Raw genomic sequence first — 12,018 nt, forward strand, 5'->3', positions numbered from 1 at the left:
GAATAGGCTTCCCAAAGAGGTGGTGCTCTCACCTTCCCTGGAAATCTTCAAGAGGAGACTGGATAGGCACCTGACTGGGATCTTATGACCTCTGCCACCCCCAGTGCTCCTTCCTGCCCATGGCAGGGGGTCAGACTAGATGATCTGTCTATGTCCTTTCCAACTCAGTGATTCTATGATTCTATGAAAGCCAAGGCATGCATGGAAGTCAAGCCGGCAACTGAAATTAAAGACAAGAAATCCTTCTATAGGTACATAGGGAGCAAGAAAAAATCAAGCTCTACTGTGGCCCCCCTACTGAATATGGAGGGGAAGCCCACAGTTGACCCATGTGAAAAGGCAGAACCCCTTAATTCTTACTTTGCATCAGTATTCCTGAAACCAAGCAAGAACTTGTCACCTATCCAGAGGTGCAGAGCACCATGCAGAGCACGGTGATGACAGCATTCTACAGAAAAACAGGCCCAAACAGGTGAAGATACTCTTAGATCATTTGGGTGTTTTCAAGTCAGCTGGGCCAGAAAACCTGCATTCAAGAGTGCTGAAAGAACTGGCCAAGCAGTGCCTCTGGAGAGGCTGGTCAAAGAGTCGTGGAATTCAGGAGTAGTCTCGAATGACTGGAAGAAGGTTAACAGAGTGCCCATCTTTAAGAAAGGAAAGAGGGATGAGCCTGCTAACTACAGACCAGTCAGTCTGATTTTGGTCCTAGGAAAAATCTTTGAAAAAGTTGTCAAGGAGGCCATGAACCACAAGCTCACAACTGGTGGAGTACTGAGAAACAACGAGCATGACTTTGTCAAGGGGAGGTCATGCCTAACAAACCTGGTGTCCTTTTATGACCAAGTAACTAACCAGCTAGCCCTGAGACAGGAGAAATCTACATAGATTTCAGCAAGGCCTTTGATACTGTTTCCCATGAAATCTTCTCAGTTAAGTTGGAGAGTACAGGCCTACATCAGGCTACAGCGAGGTAGGTTGGCAACTGGCTCAGCAGCCGATCCCAGTGAGTGGTAATTGATGGGGTGGCCTCATCCTGGAGGGCCATCTCCAGTGGTGTCCCCCAGGGATCAGTGCTTGGGCCCGTGCTCTTTAACATCTTTATCAATGACCTGGATGAGGGAGTGAAAAGTGCAGTGATTAAGTTTGCGGATGACACCAAGCTGTGGGGACAAGCGGGCACATCTGAGGACAGAACAAGGATCCAGGACAACCTTGACAGGCTGGTCCTCTGCGCTGAACACAATCAGATGAGGATCAACAGGAACAAGTGCCAGGATCTTCATCTGGGTAGGAAGAACTCTCATCATATCTATATAATGATGATGGTGCATTGGCTGGCACTGCATCTGAATGGGACCTGGGGGTGACAATTGACCAGAAGATGAACATGAGCCAACAGTGCGATTAAGTTGCCAGCAGGACAAATAGAACTCTGGTGTGCATCAGCCAATGTGTTGCCAATAGATCCAGAGAGGTGCTCCTCCCCCTCTATTCAGCATTGATGAGGACACAGCTGGAGTACTGTGTCCAGTTCTGGGCACTGCACTTCAAGAAGGATGTAGACAAGCTTGAAAGGTTGCAAAGAAGGGGCACCCACATAATCAAGGGCCTGAGGGATAGGCCCAATGAGGAGAGACTTCAGGACCTGGGTTTGTTCAGTCTGAGTAGAAGAAGGCTGAGGGGTGACTTAATAGCTGCCTACAAATATGTCAGGGGAGAACACCAAGATCTAGGAGAGCAACTTTTCAGAAAAGCACCCCTGGGGAGGACGAGGTCCAGTGGGCACAAGCTAGTCGAGGAAAAATTGAGACTGAACATAAGAAAAACTTCTTTTCTGTAAAGGTAACTTGAATCTTGAACACACTTCCAACAGAGGTGGTGCAGTCGCCATCCCAGGCGGTGTTCAAGAGGAGGCTGGACAACCACCTCGTTGAGCTCATTTGAGCCCAATTACCTCCTGCCCATGGCAGGGGACAGGGCTTGATGATCTTACAGGTCCCTTCCAGTCCTTCAATTCTATGATTCTTCTCACCATTCGTTAGTTTGTAAACTTCTGTTATATCTACTTCCCTCTCAGTTGTATTTTCTCTAAAAAATGTCTCTCGCCTATTTAATCTCTCCTTGTATGGAAGCCTTTCTATTCCCTTGGTCACCCTGGTTGCCATGGGTGACTGGTGCCTCCCAAGTCTGGGGAGCCACCAGATTGCTGATGGGGTGGGGGTAGCCCCTGGGATTCCCCCCAGTGGCTGATCGCTGAGCCAGCAGCAAAACTGGCAAAACCAGAAGTGCACTTCTGGTGGCACTTCCAGTTTCACAGCTGGCACTTCCAGAGGTGCACAACTGATCTCAGGGGGTTGACCATTCACATACTGAAGTCAGTGTTTATGGTATCATGGCTTTAGATATTATTAGCAAATCGTATGTCAGAACATCAGTTTTAAAATATTGTTCTTCTCAGGTGGCAAAAAACAATACAGAGTTTCTGTAGCAGTTTCCCATCTGAGAGGAAGGATTAGAGAGGTGATTGTGGTTTCTAGCACTTATTGCAGTGTGATTTTTTTTTGTGTGTGCAGATTGCCTATGATTTTCTCACTCTGTTAGTATGCATGTCCCAGTATGCACAGCAGTAATGCTGGCATCCATTTTCTTTGCACTGTTTGGAAAATACATCAGGACTTTTGAGAATCTTGCCCTAAGGGCAAACCTGTTTTGCAGAGATAGGTCCTCCACAGAAGATTCTCCCAATGTGAAGTACAGAACATTTTGGAGTTCCATTAGGGCTCTAATGATACCAGTGTATAATGGTATTGTCAATACCTCGAGAGTTGCCAGTAATATCACAGTTCATACATGCACTCCTGCCTTCTCCTCTGAACTCTGGACTTTGGGTGACAGTAACTTCTGCGTGTTCATCTAGAAAAAAGGGAACAGAGATTACACCACAAAACTGAAAGGGAATGACTGAGGCACTGTGGTACGTGGCCTGCGTAACAACGGGGGTACTTAGCTAGTGCTTTCCAAGCAGAGGTTTCCAAAGCCCTTAATAAAGGAAAAGGATCCTTATCCCCCTTTTACAGTGGGGAAAATAGATTGCTGGCACTGCAAAAAGGAAAGCATTGCACAAAGAGAAGCAAGTGACCCCCACTTCCACAGGGGCAAAACTGGGAACAGAGCACAGGTTTCTGAGTCCCAGGCTAGTACTCCATCAAGCCAAACTGGGTCATCAAGCTAATATTCCCTCAATCACAATTACCACTGCAGTCCGGGCTGCAGGAGTCTAGCACTGATTTCATTCAAGACTGGAACGAGGCCTTCTTTGCTCAGTAATGAGCACCAGTTGAAAAGGGCATCATGGAAAAAATGACTTACAAGACCAAACTGTAGTCACTAAAAGAGCCTGCAGCAGTAACATCTTGAGTAATTGGGTAGAAGCTATAAGGGAGAAACAGGAATATGAAACAAAGCCTTAGACAGAAAGAGGGAGGAAGTGACTTCTTTAAGCAGCATCCAATGGTGGTTCTGGCTGCAGGCATGTAGGGCTACATTTTTGGCAAGGTTAAACTGTGTGTAGATGACAGATCTGATTCCACTGCCCTGTCTCAGATCTAGAACAGGTCTGCTGCCAAGTGTTCAGTGCACCCTGTGCTAGTATAGCCCCCTAATGATATGCCATGAACTGATCTTATTCTGCCTTTCTATAAACGCCACCTATTTGCTAAGTCATTGCACAACATATTGCTTCAATTGGGTCAAGTAAAACGTTGTCACCAGATTGCAGTTTCCATCCATCAAACACATCATATCATCATATAATATATTGTTATCACTTAGGTAAGGTTTGGTATAAGTACATATTGGTCTTTGTAAGAATGATTATAATGCCATGTCCAGAATTCATCTGTAGATTGACAGGATCCTACAACATTTTTGTATTAGAAATGTCAATGTGATCTTTTATTGTGTTCTAGTCAGAACTACTCCCTGCAGAGAATTTTTCTACTTGAGCAAAATGGAAGAACTTTCTTTAGTTTTCTTCCTGTGACTGCTTTTCTGAGCACACATCCACTATTATCAGCTCTAGAGGTTCTTGTCTGTTGATACACTAGTAAGTGTGCACACATAGCAAGCCTCAGTTTCCCAGACAGAGTAACTGAACATTGCTGCCCAATTGAACTAATAGTCTCCTTTTATGGTCTAGGCAGGTGGGATCCCATTGTTTATTTAGTAATTGTCTGCCAAAGGAGCTATGTGGGATGTTGTCTTTTCTTGTCTGATGGGACAAGCTAGGGAGGAATATATGGAGCTGATTCCAAGCTGAAGAGCTTAGTAAGGGATGCAGGCATGGTTTCAAATATTTGACAGCCCATGGTTTAGAATACAAAGAAGGTTTTTGTACAGCTGCTCAATGCTTTGCTAACAATGTGCATCATCCCAAGAGGCACAGTAATACATAACTGCATCATCTGTACTTATGTCATCTATTGTCAGAGAATAAACGTTCTTACTAGAGTCCTGTTTTGCTGAAAACTTTTTATCAGACTCCTTGTCGTAGACAACTCTTCCTGCTGACCAGTACAGAATCCGCTCTGGACCTTCCCCAGGCTTGTGTCGATACCAATGTATAACAGTGGTAGTCCCCGTAACCTGGCATTTAATAATAGCAGTTTTAGTGTTTCCCCTGGTTTTGGAGGGTTCCGATTGTGTCAGCTCCAGAGCATCTCCATCTACAAAAAGAGGAAGAGACAAAGATGTCATGAGTATGAAACTGAATGAAGTTGAAGGATCTCAAATTATTGTCCGTTGCTGTTTCTCCTGTAAAGGGCCAACTTACAAGAGCAAATTAACGAAGCGAGAAAAATAACCTGCAGTGGAAACATGATAGCTAAATTATGGTGCTCCTGGCTCTGAGACCCAGTAGAAGAGGATTCCAAATCTGAAACAGAGTGGTGCACTTGGAGAGAGGAAGTGAGTGACTCATGTGCTAAGTAGCCAATGGTAGCTCTCCTGGCCTTGTATGAGCTATTGAAAGGCAATTTAGATGTATTCTTGCTCTGTGTAAGAATTTAGAAGGTGGGACTTTTCACTGATTTAATTATTATGTTTTGAAGGGAAAGGGGACGGTTTGGCTGTAGGTTAGGGTCCAGGTGTGGATTTGGGGATTGTGTGGGGGAAGGAGGAAAAAAGGGATGTGGCAAGTGGTTATGTGAATGTAAATGTAACTCAGTGAAATGTTTGGGAACTGTTTGGTCACTGTCAAACTGTACAACCAAATAACTATATATAGAGATTTCCTTTATTTTTTATAAAAATAAATATGATTAGAATGCCACAAGGGACAGTTGTTTGTCATCTAATCTCACTTCCTACATGACCATAAGATTTCCATGAATTAATTTTTGATGGAAATAAAGCAAAACTTTTGGGGAAAGAAACATTCATTCTTGATTGGAAAATGGCCGGCACTAGAGAATGCCACACCATACCTGGTAAGTTTTAGATTGCCTAGACCTAGAGAATTTGTAGAATCTCTATCACTAGAGGTTTTCAAGAAGAGATTAGATAATCATTGGTCATAGATGATCTAGGAGTAGCTATGCCTGAAGTGTTCTGTAAAGAGTAATAGTTGGAAGCTGAGGAATTCCCCGCTCCACTCTACACACTTGCAGCAGAATCATAGAATCGTAGAGAAGTAGGGCTGGAAGGGACCTCTAGACATCATGTAGTCCAACCACCTGCCTGAGGCAGGATCACCCCTATCCAAATCGTGCTATACAAATCTGTCATCTAACCTATTATCAAAATTACACAATCACCCATGCCATACAACCATAAAGCACAGTGCCCTAATCTGCCACAGGTAAAAAAAGAGGACAACAGTGGCCAATGTCCTGCTATTCCAAGAATTGTTAAGATTTGCTCAAGAGATCCAAGGAAGAGGGACATGGCCACTTCTACTCCCTCTCATGCATGCCAAAGCTGGCGATTCATCACTGAAGCCACTTTAGAAACATCAATGACTCTGAAGTGTCTCTGGTGTGCTTGAAATATATTCAGGGAGGAGGACATATCAGAGTTGCTTCCGCAGGGGAGTTGAGAGGCTAGGGTAGAAGCTGGTAAAGGAATACTGGATGGCTTAAAATAATGAATTTTTTTTGTTTTTCAGGAACATCCTAATTAGCCATTGTACATCCTGCATGTGGTGGGAGAGGCAGGCTTCTGCTTCCTTGTATTCACCCCAAGGATCCAAGAGCCATTGACAAATACTTTGCTAAACTGCCTTGGTGTGTAGAACTCGGATGAAAGCAGGAATGTGTTTGGCATAATACTAATCCTCATAAGAGGACAGTGATAGACTATTTATTCTTTGTGTTCACAGGGGAAAGGATGAAGACCAATGACCTCAACTTACAGCAAAGGAATTTTAGATTGGATATTGGGAAGAAATTCTTCGCTATAAGAATAGTAAAGCAGCAGAATAGGTTGCCTACAAAGGTGGTGGAATCTGCACCCTTGGAAGCTTTTGAGAATATATTAGAGAACCCTTGCCTAGGAGGGTTTGGATAGGGACAATGCTGCTGCGAGAAGGGGGCTGGGTTAGATGACCTCCTGAGGTCCCTTCCAACTCTACTTCTTTATTATTCTATGAATCGAGTGATGTCAGTGGGCTAACTACTCTGTGTTGTGGTGCCCTCTGCTGAAAGAGTGTAGACTCAACTCTTAAGTATCCTGTTTTGTCCTATTGCTCAGAAGGGCCAATTATGCAACAAGATATTTTGCAAAATTACTCTTTTCCTTCCTCTTCAGTGGTATTTTTTATACCTTTGTGATGAGAATACCTTTTCTCTACCATGTTTTTTCCTGTAGTGCAGTGTCATTAGTTTGCTTATGTGTTTTTCTGCCTTTAGTCAGTCAGCCAGGTCTCTATACTCTGCCTTCTTACAGGTATTTGTAGCCATGCAAATCTTCTGCCAGTTCTTTATAACCATGTGGATAAATGGAATTAAGCGCTGAAGACTTCTCATAGGTAAGACTCTCTGAGGATCCTCAATATTCTAGTTTAGAGCTCTCCAACTGGCAGCCCATGGGCCACATGCAGTTAAAGGGTTAACACAAGAGTCCTGCCCAGCCACAACTACCCGTTTCTCCTGCTGCAGTGGTTGCTGGGATGGTTAGGTTCCCCATCTTTCTTCTAACAGTCATATAAAAGTGTGCTGTCAAGTTGGTATTCTAGTCTATAGTGATCTAGTATCCAGTATCCACAGTTGTGATGGTAGAGCAGGACTTTGTAAACGCTGGACTGCAGAAGCACCAGGCACCAGATTTAACAGAAGGGAACCATTCTGTCTTCTGTGCTTTCATTCCAGGCACTGGGGTCCAGGAAGCAAGAGAAAAGAGACAGACTTAGAATGCAAAACAGTGAGTCATTCAGCTGGGGGTACTACAGGAGGCAGAGGGAAAGAGGCAGGAGAATGGGAAGGGGGACAATCGCTGGAATTTAGGGGAAGCAGTTGTAGACAGGGAATGGTGTGGCAGGAAATGGTAGGGTGGGGTGATCCAAAAGGAACTGAAAGAACTAGAGGATATGAAGAGGGAGACAAAGGACCAGGAAATAGAAGCTGAGCAGCAGGAAGGCAGGAGTTGGGGAAGTCATGTCATGGGGAGTATGGGTAGATCCTTCCCTCTGTCACAGAATTCCTCTGTTAGCTGGGCAAGTCACTTAAAATATTTATAGCCAGCCACCAGTTGGAGAGTCCTCTTTCCTGGGGTTGTCTCCTGGTTCACATTACAGAAAAGCTGAGTGCTCACAAGAAAGGTTGATATGTGTCCTGGAAGTGCTACGACTCGTGGACATTCTTGACAATGTGGTCCTTCATTTTGCTCCTTGGCCTCAGTTCTTTTATGGTAATAATGGGTGCATCTACACATCACCCTATGGCAACATAGCACCCCATGGCAACATAGTGCCATGCTTTAGTACTTCCAAGAGGAAGTGCTAAAGCACAGTGATGTGTGGACATGCCCAGTGAGGATAAAATTTGTGGCTGATTTCAGAGGGGTGCTTTAAGATAAATTTACTACTGCTTGTGAAGCATTCAGATGCTATAGAAAGAGAACAACAGAAATGCCCTATTGTATTCAATGTTTGGTTTGGATGATGAGAGTTCAGTAAAGGCTCAAGCAAGGCGCTGAATTTGGGGTGTATAAAGAAACAGTCAATAAACAGCCATTCACTGAATGAGGTAGAGGTTCTTTGGAAAGTAGTCTGTGATCAGATAATTAAGAACAATATCAGATTGTATGCACGTACAGCAGGGCAATTACAACTTACAACCTGAACGTCCTTATGGAGTAATTTCTGTATGTAATTTTTATGTAAAATGTTGTATGCTGTATTGTAACAATAATATAAATGCCCTCAACCTCGCAAAAAATTATATGGTTGTTCACTTTTACATCCCTGAGTAACAGTGTTGGATTTTCAGTTACCTCAGTAAAAATCAATGGGGATAGCGTTAAGCTTGTGCATCACTTTTGTTAGGATTTTGTCCTTCTGTGTTACCTTGTCCTTATTTATATTTTACAATAGATATACTTAACACTTTAAATATAATCATCTAGGTTGTCACACACATATATACTCAATAGGCCAACTATGTGCTTCTTCATTCCTTTCCTGAACAAATTCATTCATAAAAATTGTTCTTGCTAAAGGCCTTTTAGAATTACAATGGCTATTTTTTCATGTGAGTTTTTCGAATTTGAATGTATACTTTTTCCTCTGAATCCCCTGAATATTACCTGTCTGTCTTACAGAATTACCTTCTCCCATCTGCACTGGCAAAATAGGTGTTGTAACATCCATGTTCCCATGTGTGCCAGAATCTGGGTCCCCAACTTTGCTTTAATGCTGTTGCAATAGCTACCACTGCTGTTAGAAGACTACAGGAATACCCTAGAATATTGCTTATTGGAAAGAAAATATGGAGATTGGATTGTTTTAGAGGACACAGACATGTTTCCCTGATGTGACTAAGAAATGGTAAGTGTGAAAGTTATATCAACATGACATTATCTTCCAAATCCTGTTCTGGCTTGCAAAGCCTTCAGGGGTGAATATTTGCCAAAACTGGAATATTTCAGTCTATCACACTTGGGTTTTTATAATGCTAGCTGGAGTAATCAAATATAAACTCCTACTGGGCAGTATTCATGGATTCAAATAATTATGTAAGATCTGCTGCATTTACTGTTTTGGGGCCTTAGAATTTATTAGTAATATATGCAGCAAAGCAGAAGTTATATTATCTTTTCTGTCAGGTGTCAAGAGGAGTTTCTGTAGCAGGTTCCTGGCTGAGAGGAAATATTACAAAAGTGTCTGGTATCATGCAGTTAAAGGGCTGTGGTTGAAAATGCAAAATGAGTTTTTGTGCAGGTTATTCATGGTTTTCTAACACTGTGGGTATCCCAGTAAGCACAGTAGTAGACACCGGTATCAGTTTTCGTTGCACTATTTATTTGGAAAGTACAGGTGAGCTTTGAAAAATCTTTCTCAACTGTAAACCTGCTTTTCTGAGATTGGTCATCAACAGCAGCGTCTCCTGATATGAAGTACAAAACTCTCTTTGGAGCTTCACCAGGGCTCTGTTGATACCAGTGAATTGCAGCTGAATCGAAAGTTCCCGTAAAGTCATTAAAAATGCACTTCATGCGTGCAGTAGTGCCTACACTTCTGGTCGTAGACCATGGATTTTGGGTGAGAGTTACTCCTATAGATCCATCTAGAAAAGAAAGAGAAGAAACGGCATCATAAAACTAAAGCTGAATGACTTGGAAATTTGCCTTCTTTGCTCAATAATGAGCTCCAGTTAAAAAAAACACAGAAAGGAAAAATTACTTACAAGACCAAATTGAAGTCACTAAAAGAACCTGTAGCAGTAACATCTTGAGTAATGGAACTGAATCTGTAAGGGAGAAACAGGAATGTGAAACCAAGTGTCAAATGGAAAGAGTAGTGAAGTTGTAGAGAGGAAGTGACTCATATAAACAGCATCCAATGGCAGTTCTTCTGACGGTAGATGTGTGGGGCTATATTTTTGGAAGAGATAGATTGTAGAGTTAGGTGGTTAGAAATTGAAGGCTGTGGGTGTGCGGAAATCTAATCCACTGAGCAAACCGGGAAAAAATTGCAAATTAAAATGTTTTTGAGAAATCATGCAATCGTAGAAAGTTATGGTTGGAAGGGACCTCAGGAGTTTATCTAGTCCAACCCCCTGCTCAAAGCAGGACCATCCCCAGCTAGATCATCCCAGCCAAAGCTTTATCTATGTTTTGAATACCTCCAAGGATGGAGCTTCCACCACCTCTCTAGGTAACCTCTTCCAATAAAAAAATTCTTCCTAATATGTAACCTAAACATCCCTTGCTGCAACTTGAGATCATTGCTCCTTGTTCTGTCATCTGCCACCACTGAGAACAGTTTAGCTCCATCCTCTTTCAAACCCCCCTTCAGGTAGTTGAAGGGTGTTTTTATATCAGTCTTCTCTTCTCTAGACTAAATAAGTCCAGCTCCCTTAGTCTTTCCTCATAAGTCATGTGCCCCAGCACCCTCACCATTTTTGTTGCCCTCTGTTGAACTCTCTCCAATTTGTCCACATCTTTCTGTAGTGGCGGGGCCCAAAACTGAACACAGTACTCCAGATGTGGCCTCACTAGTGCTAAATACAGGGGAAATGTAACAGATTACAAAAATATTTTTCTAAATCCAACTTGTGACCTCTCAAATTTTACCCACAGACACTTAAACTAGGGGAAAAGCAAATGCAGTGAAATTTATATAGGTGCCTGCTACTGGGGAGTAGACTGCAAACTAATATTTTTTCTAGTAGGGAATCTCTTAGTTTTGGTTGCAGGTGTAGAGAAATGAGGAGATTATGTCTTTTGATTGTAAGCCCTCTTAGACTTTCCTGCCCCAAAACCACAGTCATTGAGCAACTGGCAGCATAGGCAGGATCTCAGTTTTGGACTAGAGACATGAGTCTGCCGTCTTGTCTCAGGTGCAGAAATACTCTGCTTCCTGTTGGCAGATGCATTCTGTACTGCTACTGCCCTCTTCTGAAATGCTGATTTCAGAAGACGGCAGTACTGAGGGCAGTGCACACACTGATCTTATTCTGCCTTTCAAAAAACAGGCTGTGCATTCACTAGCTACTTGAATGCCATATCGTCTCTGATGGATCAGGAAGAATCTTGTCACTAGATCACAGTGTCCATCTGTGGACAAATCACGGTGTACCATATATTACAATGGTTCCGAACCTTTTTTTGTTGCAACCCTAAATTGGCCACCAACAGGACCTCCTCACCCAGTGCCATGGGAGCTGCTGGGAGTGGAGTGCAGTAACGGCAGTAGCCTGGGGGCAGGGGAGTCACCATTGCCCCCTTTGTGCGCGGTGGCCCCACCCTGCCCACCTGCCCTCTGCTCCCAAGCTGCAGGCATGAGTGTGTGTGTGGACCCTTCGCGACCCTACTGAGGACCCCCCGCAACTCTGATTTGGGTCATGCCCCAAAGTGGGGAACCAATGGTATATTATAATTTGCATGGATTTTGATGTAAGCACAATTATTTTAATACAGTGGCCAGAACTCATCTACAGATTTCCAGTGTCCCATAACCCTTTTGCATCTGAAATGCTTTTTAATGTTCTGTGGAATAACAGAAAGACGTTTTGCTGCTGGGATTTGCAGACTGGAGGTGTGTCTACCCCACATCTTTTGTACTCCCAGAACCTCATTTGAAAACACCAGTCCTACTTACACATCAAACCCAAAAAGTCTTACTGCCTTGATGATGGACAGTTAAATTTGTTTCAGGATTTGTATGATGACATTTGTAGAGAAAACAATGGGAGATATAAAGAAGAACAAAAGTGGACATTCTTAACTTTCAACTGACTAAGGAACCAGAAAGCCAACTAATGCTGAACTAGCAGCCAACCAGTAACGTGAACAAAATAGTGA

The 12,018-nt window shown here is 43.1% G+C and overlaps 1 protein-coding gene and 2 gene segments (V, D, J or C); all 3 read right to left on the reverse strand.

Moving 5' to 3' along the window:
• LOC109291646 (TCR gamma alternate reading frame protein) overlaps positions 1-12,018 on the reverse strand; it is a 65,826-nt gene that overhangs the window by 29,332 nt on the left and 24,476 nt on the right. The window contains exons 5-8 of the mRNA XM_019508718.1: positions 9,900-9,962; positions 9,727-9,779; positions 4,506-4,724; positions 2,818-2,913 (exon numbers count right to left, since the gene is read on the reverse strand). Coding sequence (XP_019364263.1) covers positions 2,818-2,913; positions 4,506-4,724; positions 9,727-9,779; positions 9,900-9,962 — 431 coding nt within the window. The remainder of the gene's footprint in view (positions 1-2,817; positions 2,914-4,505; positions 4,725-9,726; positions 9,780-9,899; positions 9,963-12,018) is intronic.
• On the reverse strand, positions 4,392-5,069 carry LOC109291860. The segment is given in 2 exon segments: positions 4,392-4,724; positions 4,832-5,069. Coding segments are annotated over 2 exon segments (357 nt in total).
• LOC109291859 lies at positions 9,198-10,136 on the reverse strand. The segment is given in 2 exon segments: positions 9,198-9,779; positions 9,900-10,136. Coding segments are annotated over 2 exon segments (384 nt in total).

The sequence above is a fragment of the Gavialis gangeticus genome, unplaced genomic scaffold (genome assembly GCF_001723915.1).
Source record: "Gavialis gangeticus isolate Ggan-Ray unplaced genomic scaffold, GavGan_comp1, whole genome shotgun sequence".
NCBI classification, from domain to species: domain Eukaryota; kingdom Metazoa; phylum Chordata; order Crocodylia; family Gavialidae; genus Gavialis; species Gavialis gangeticus.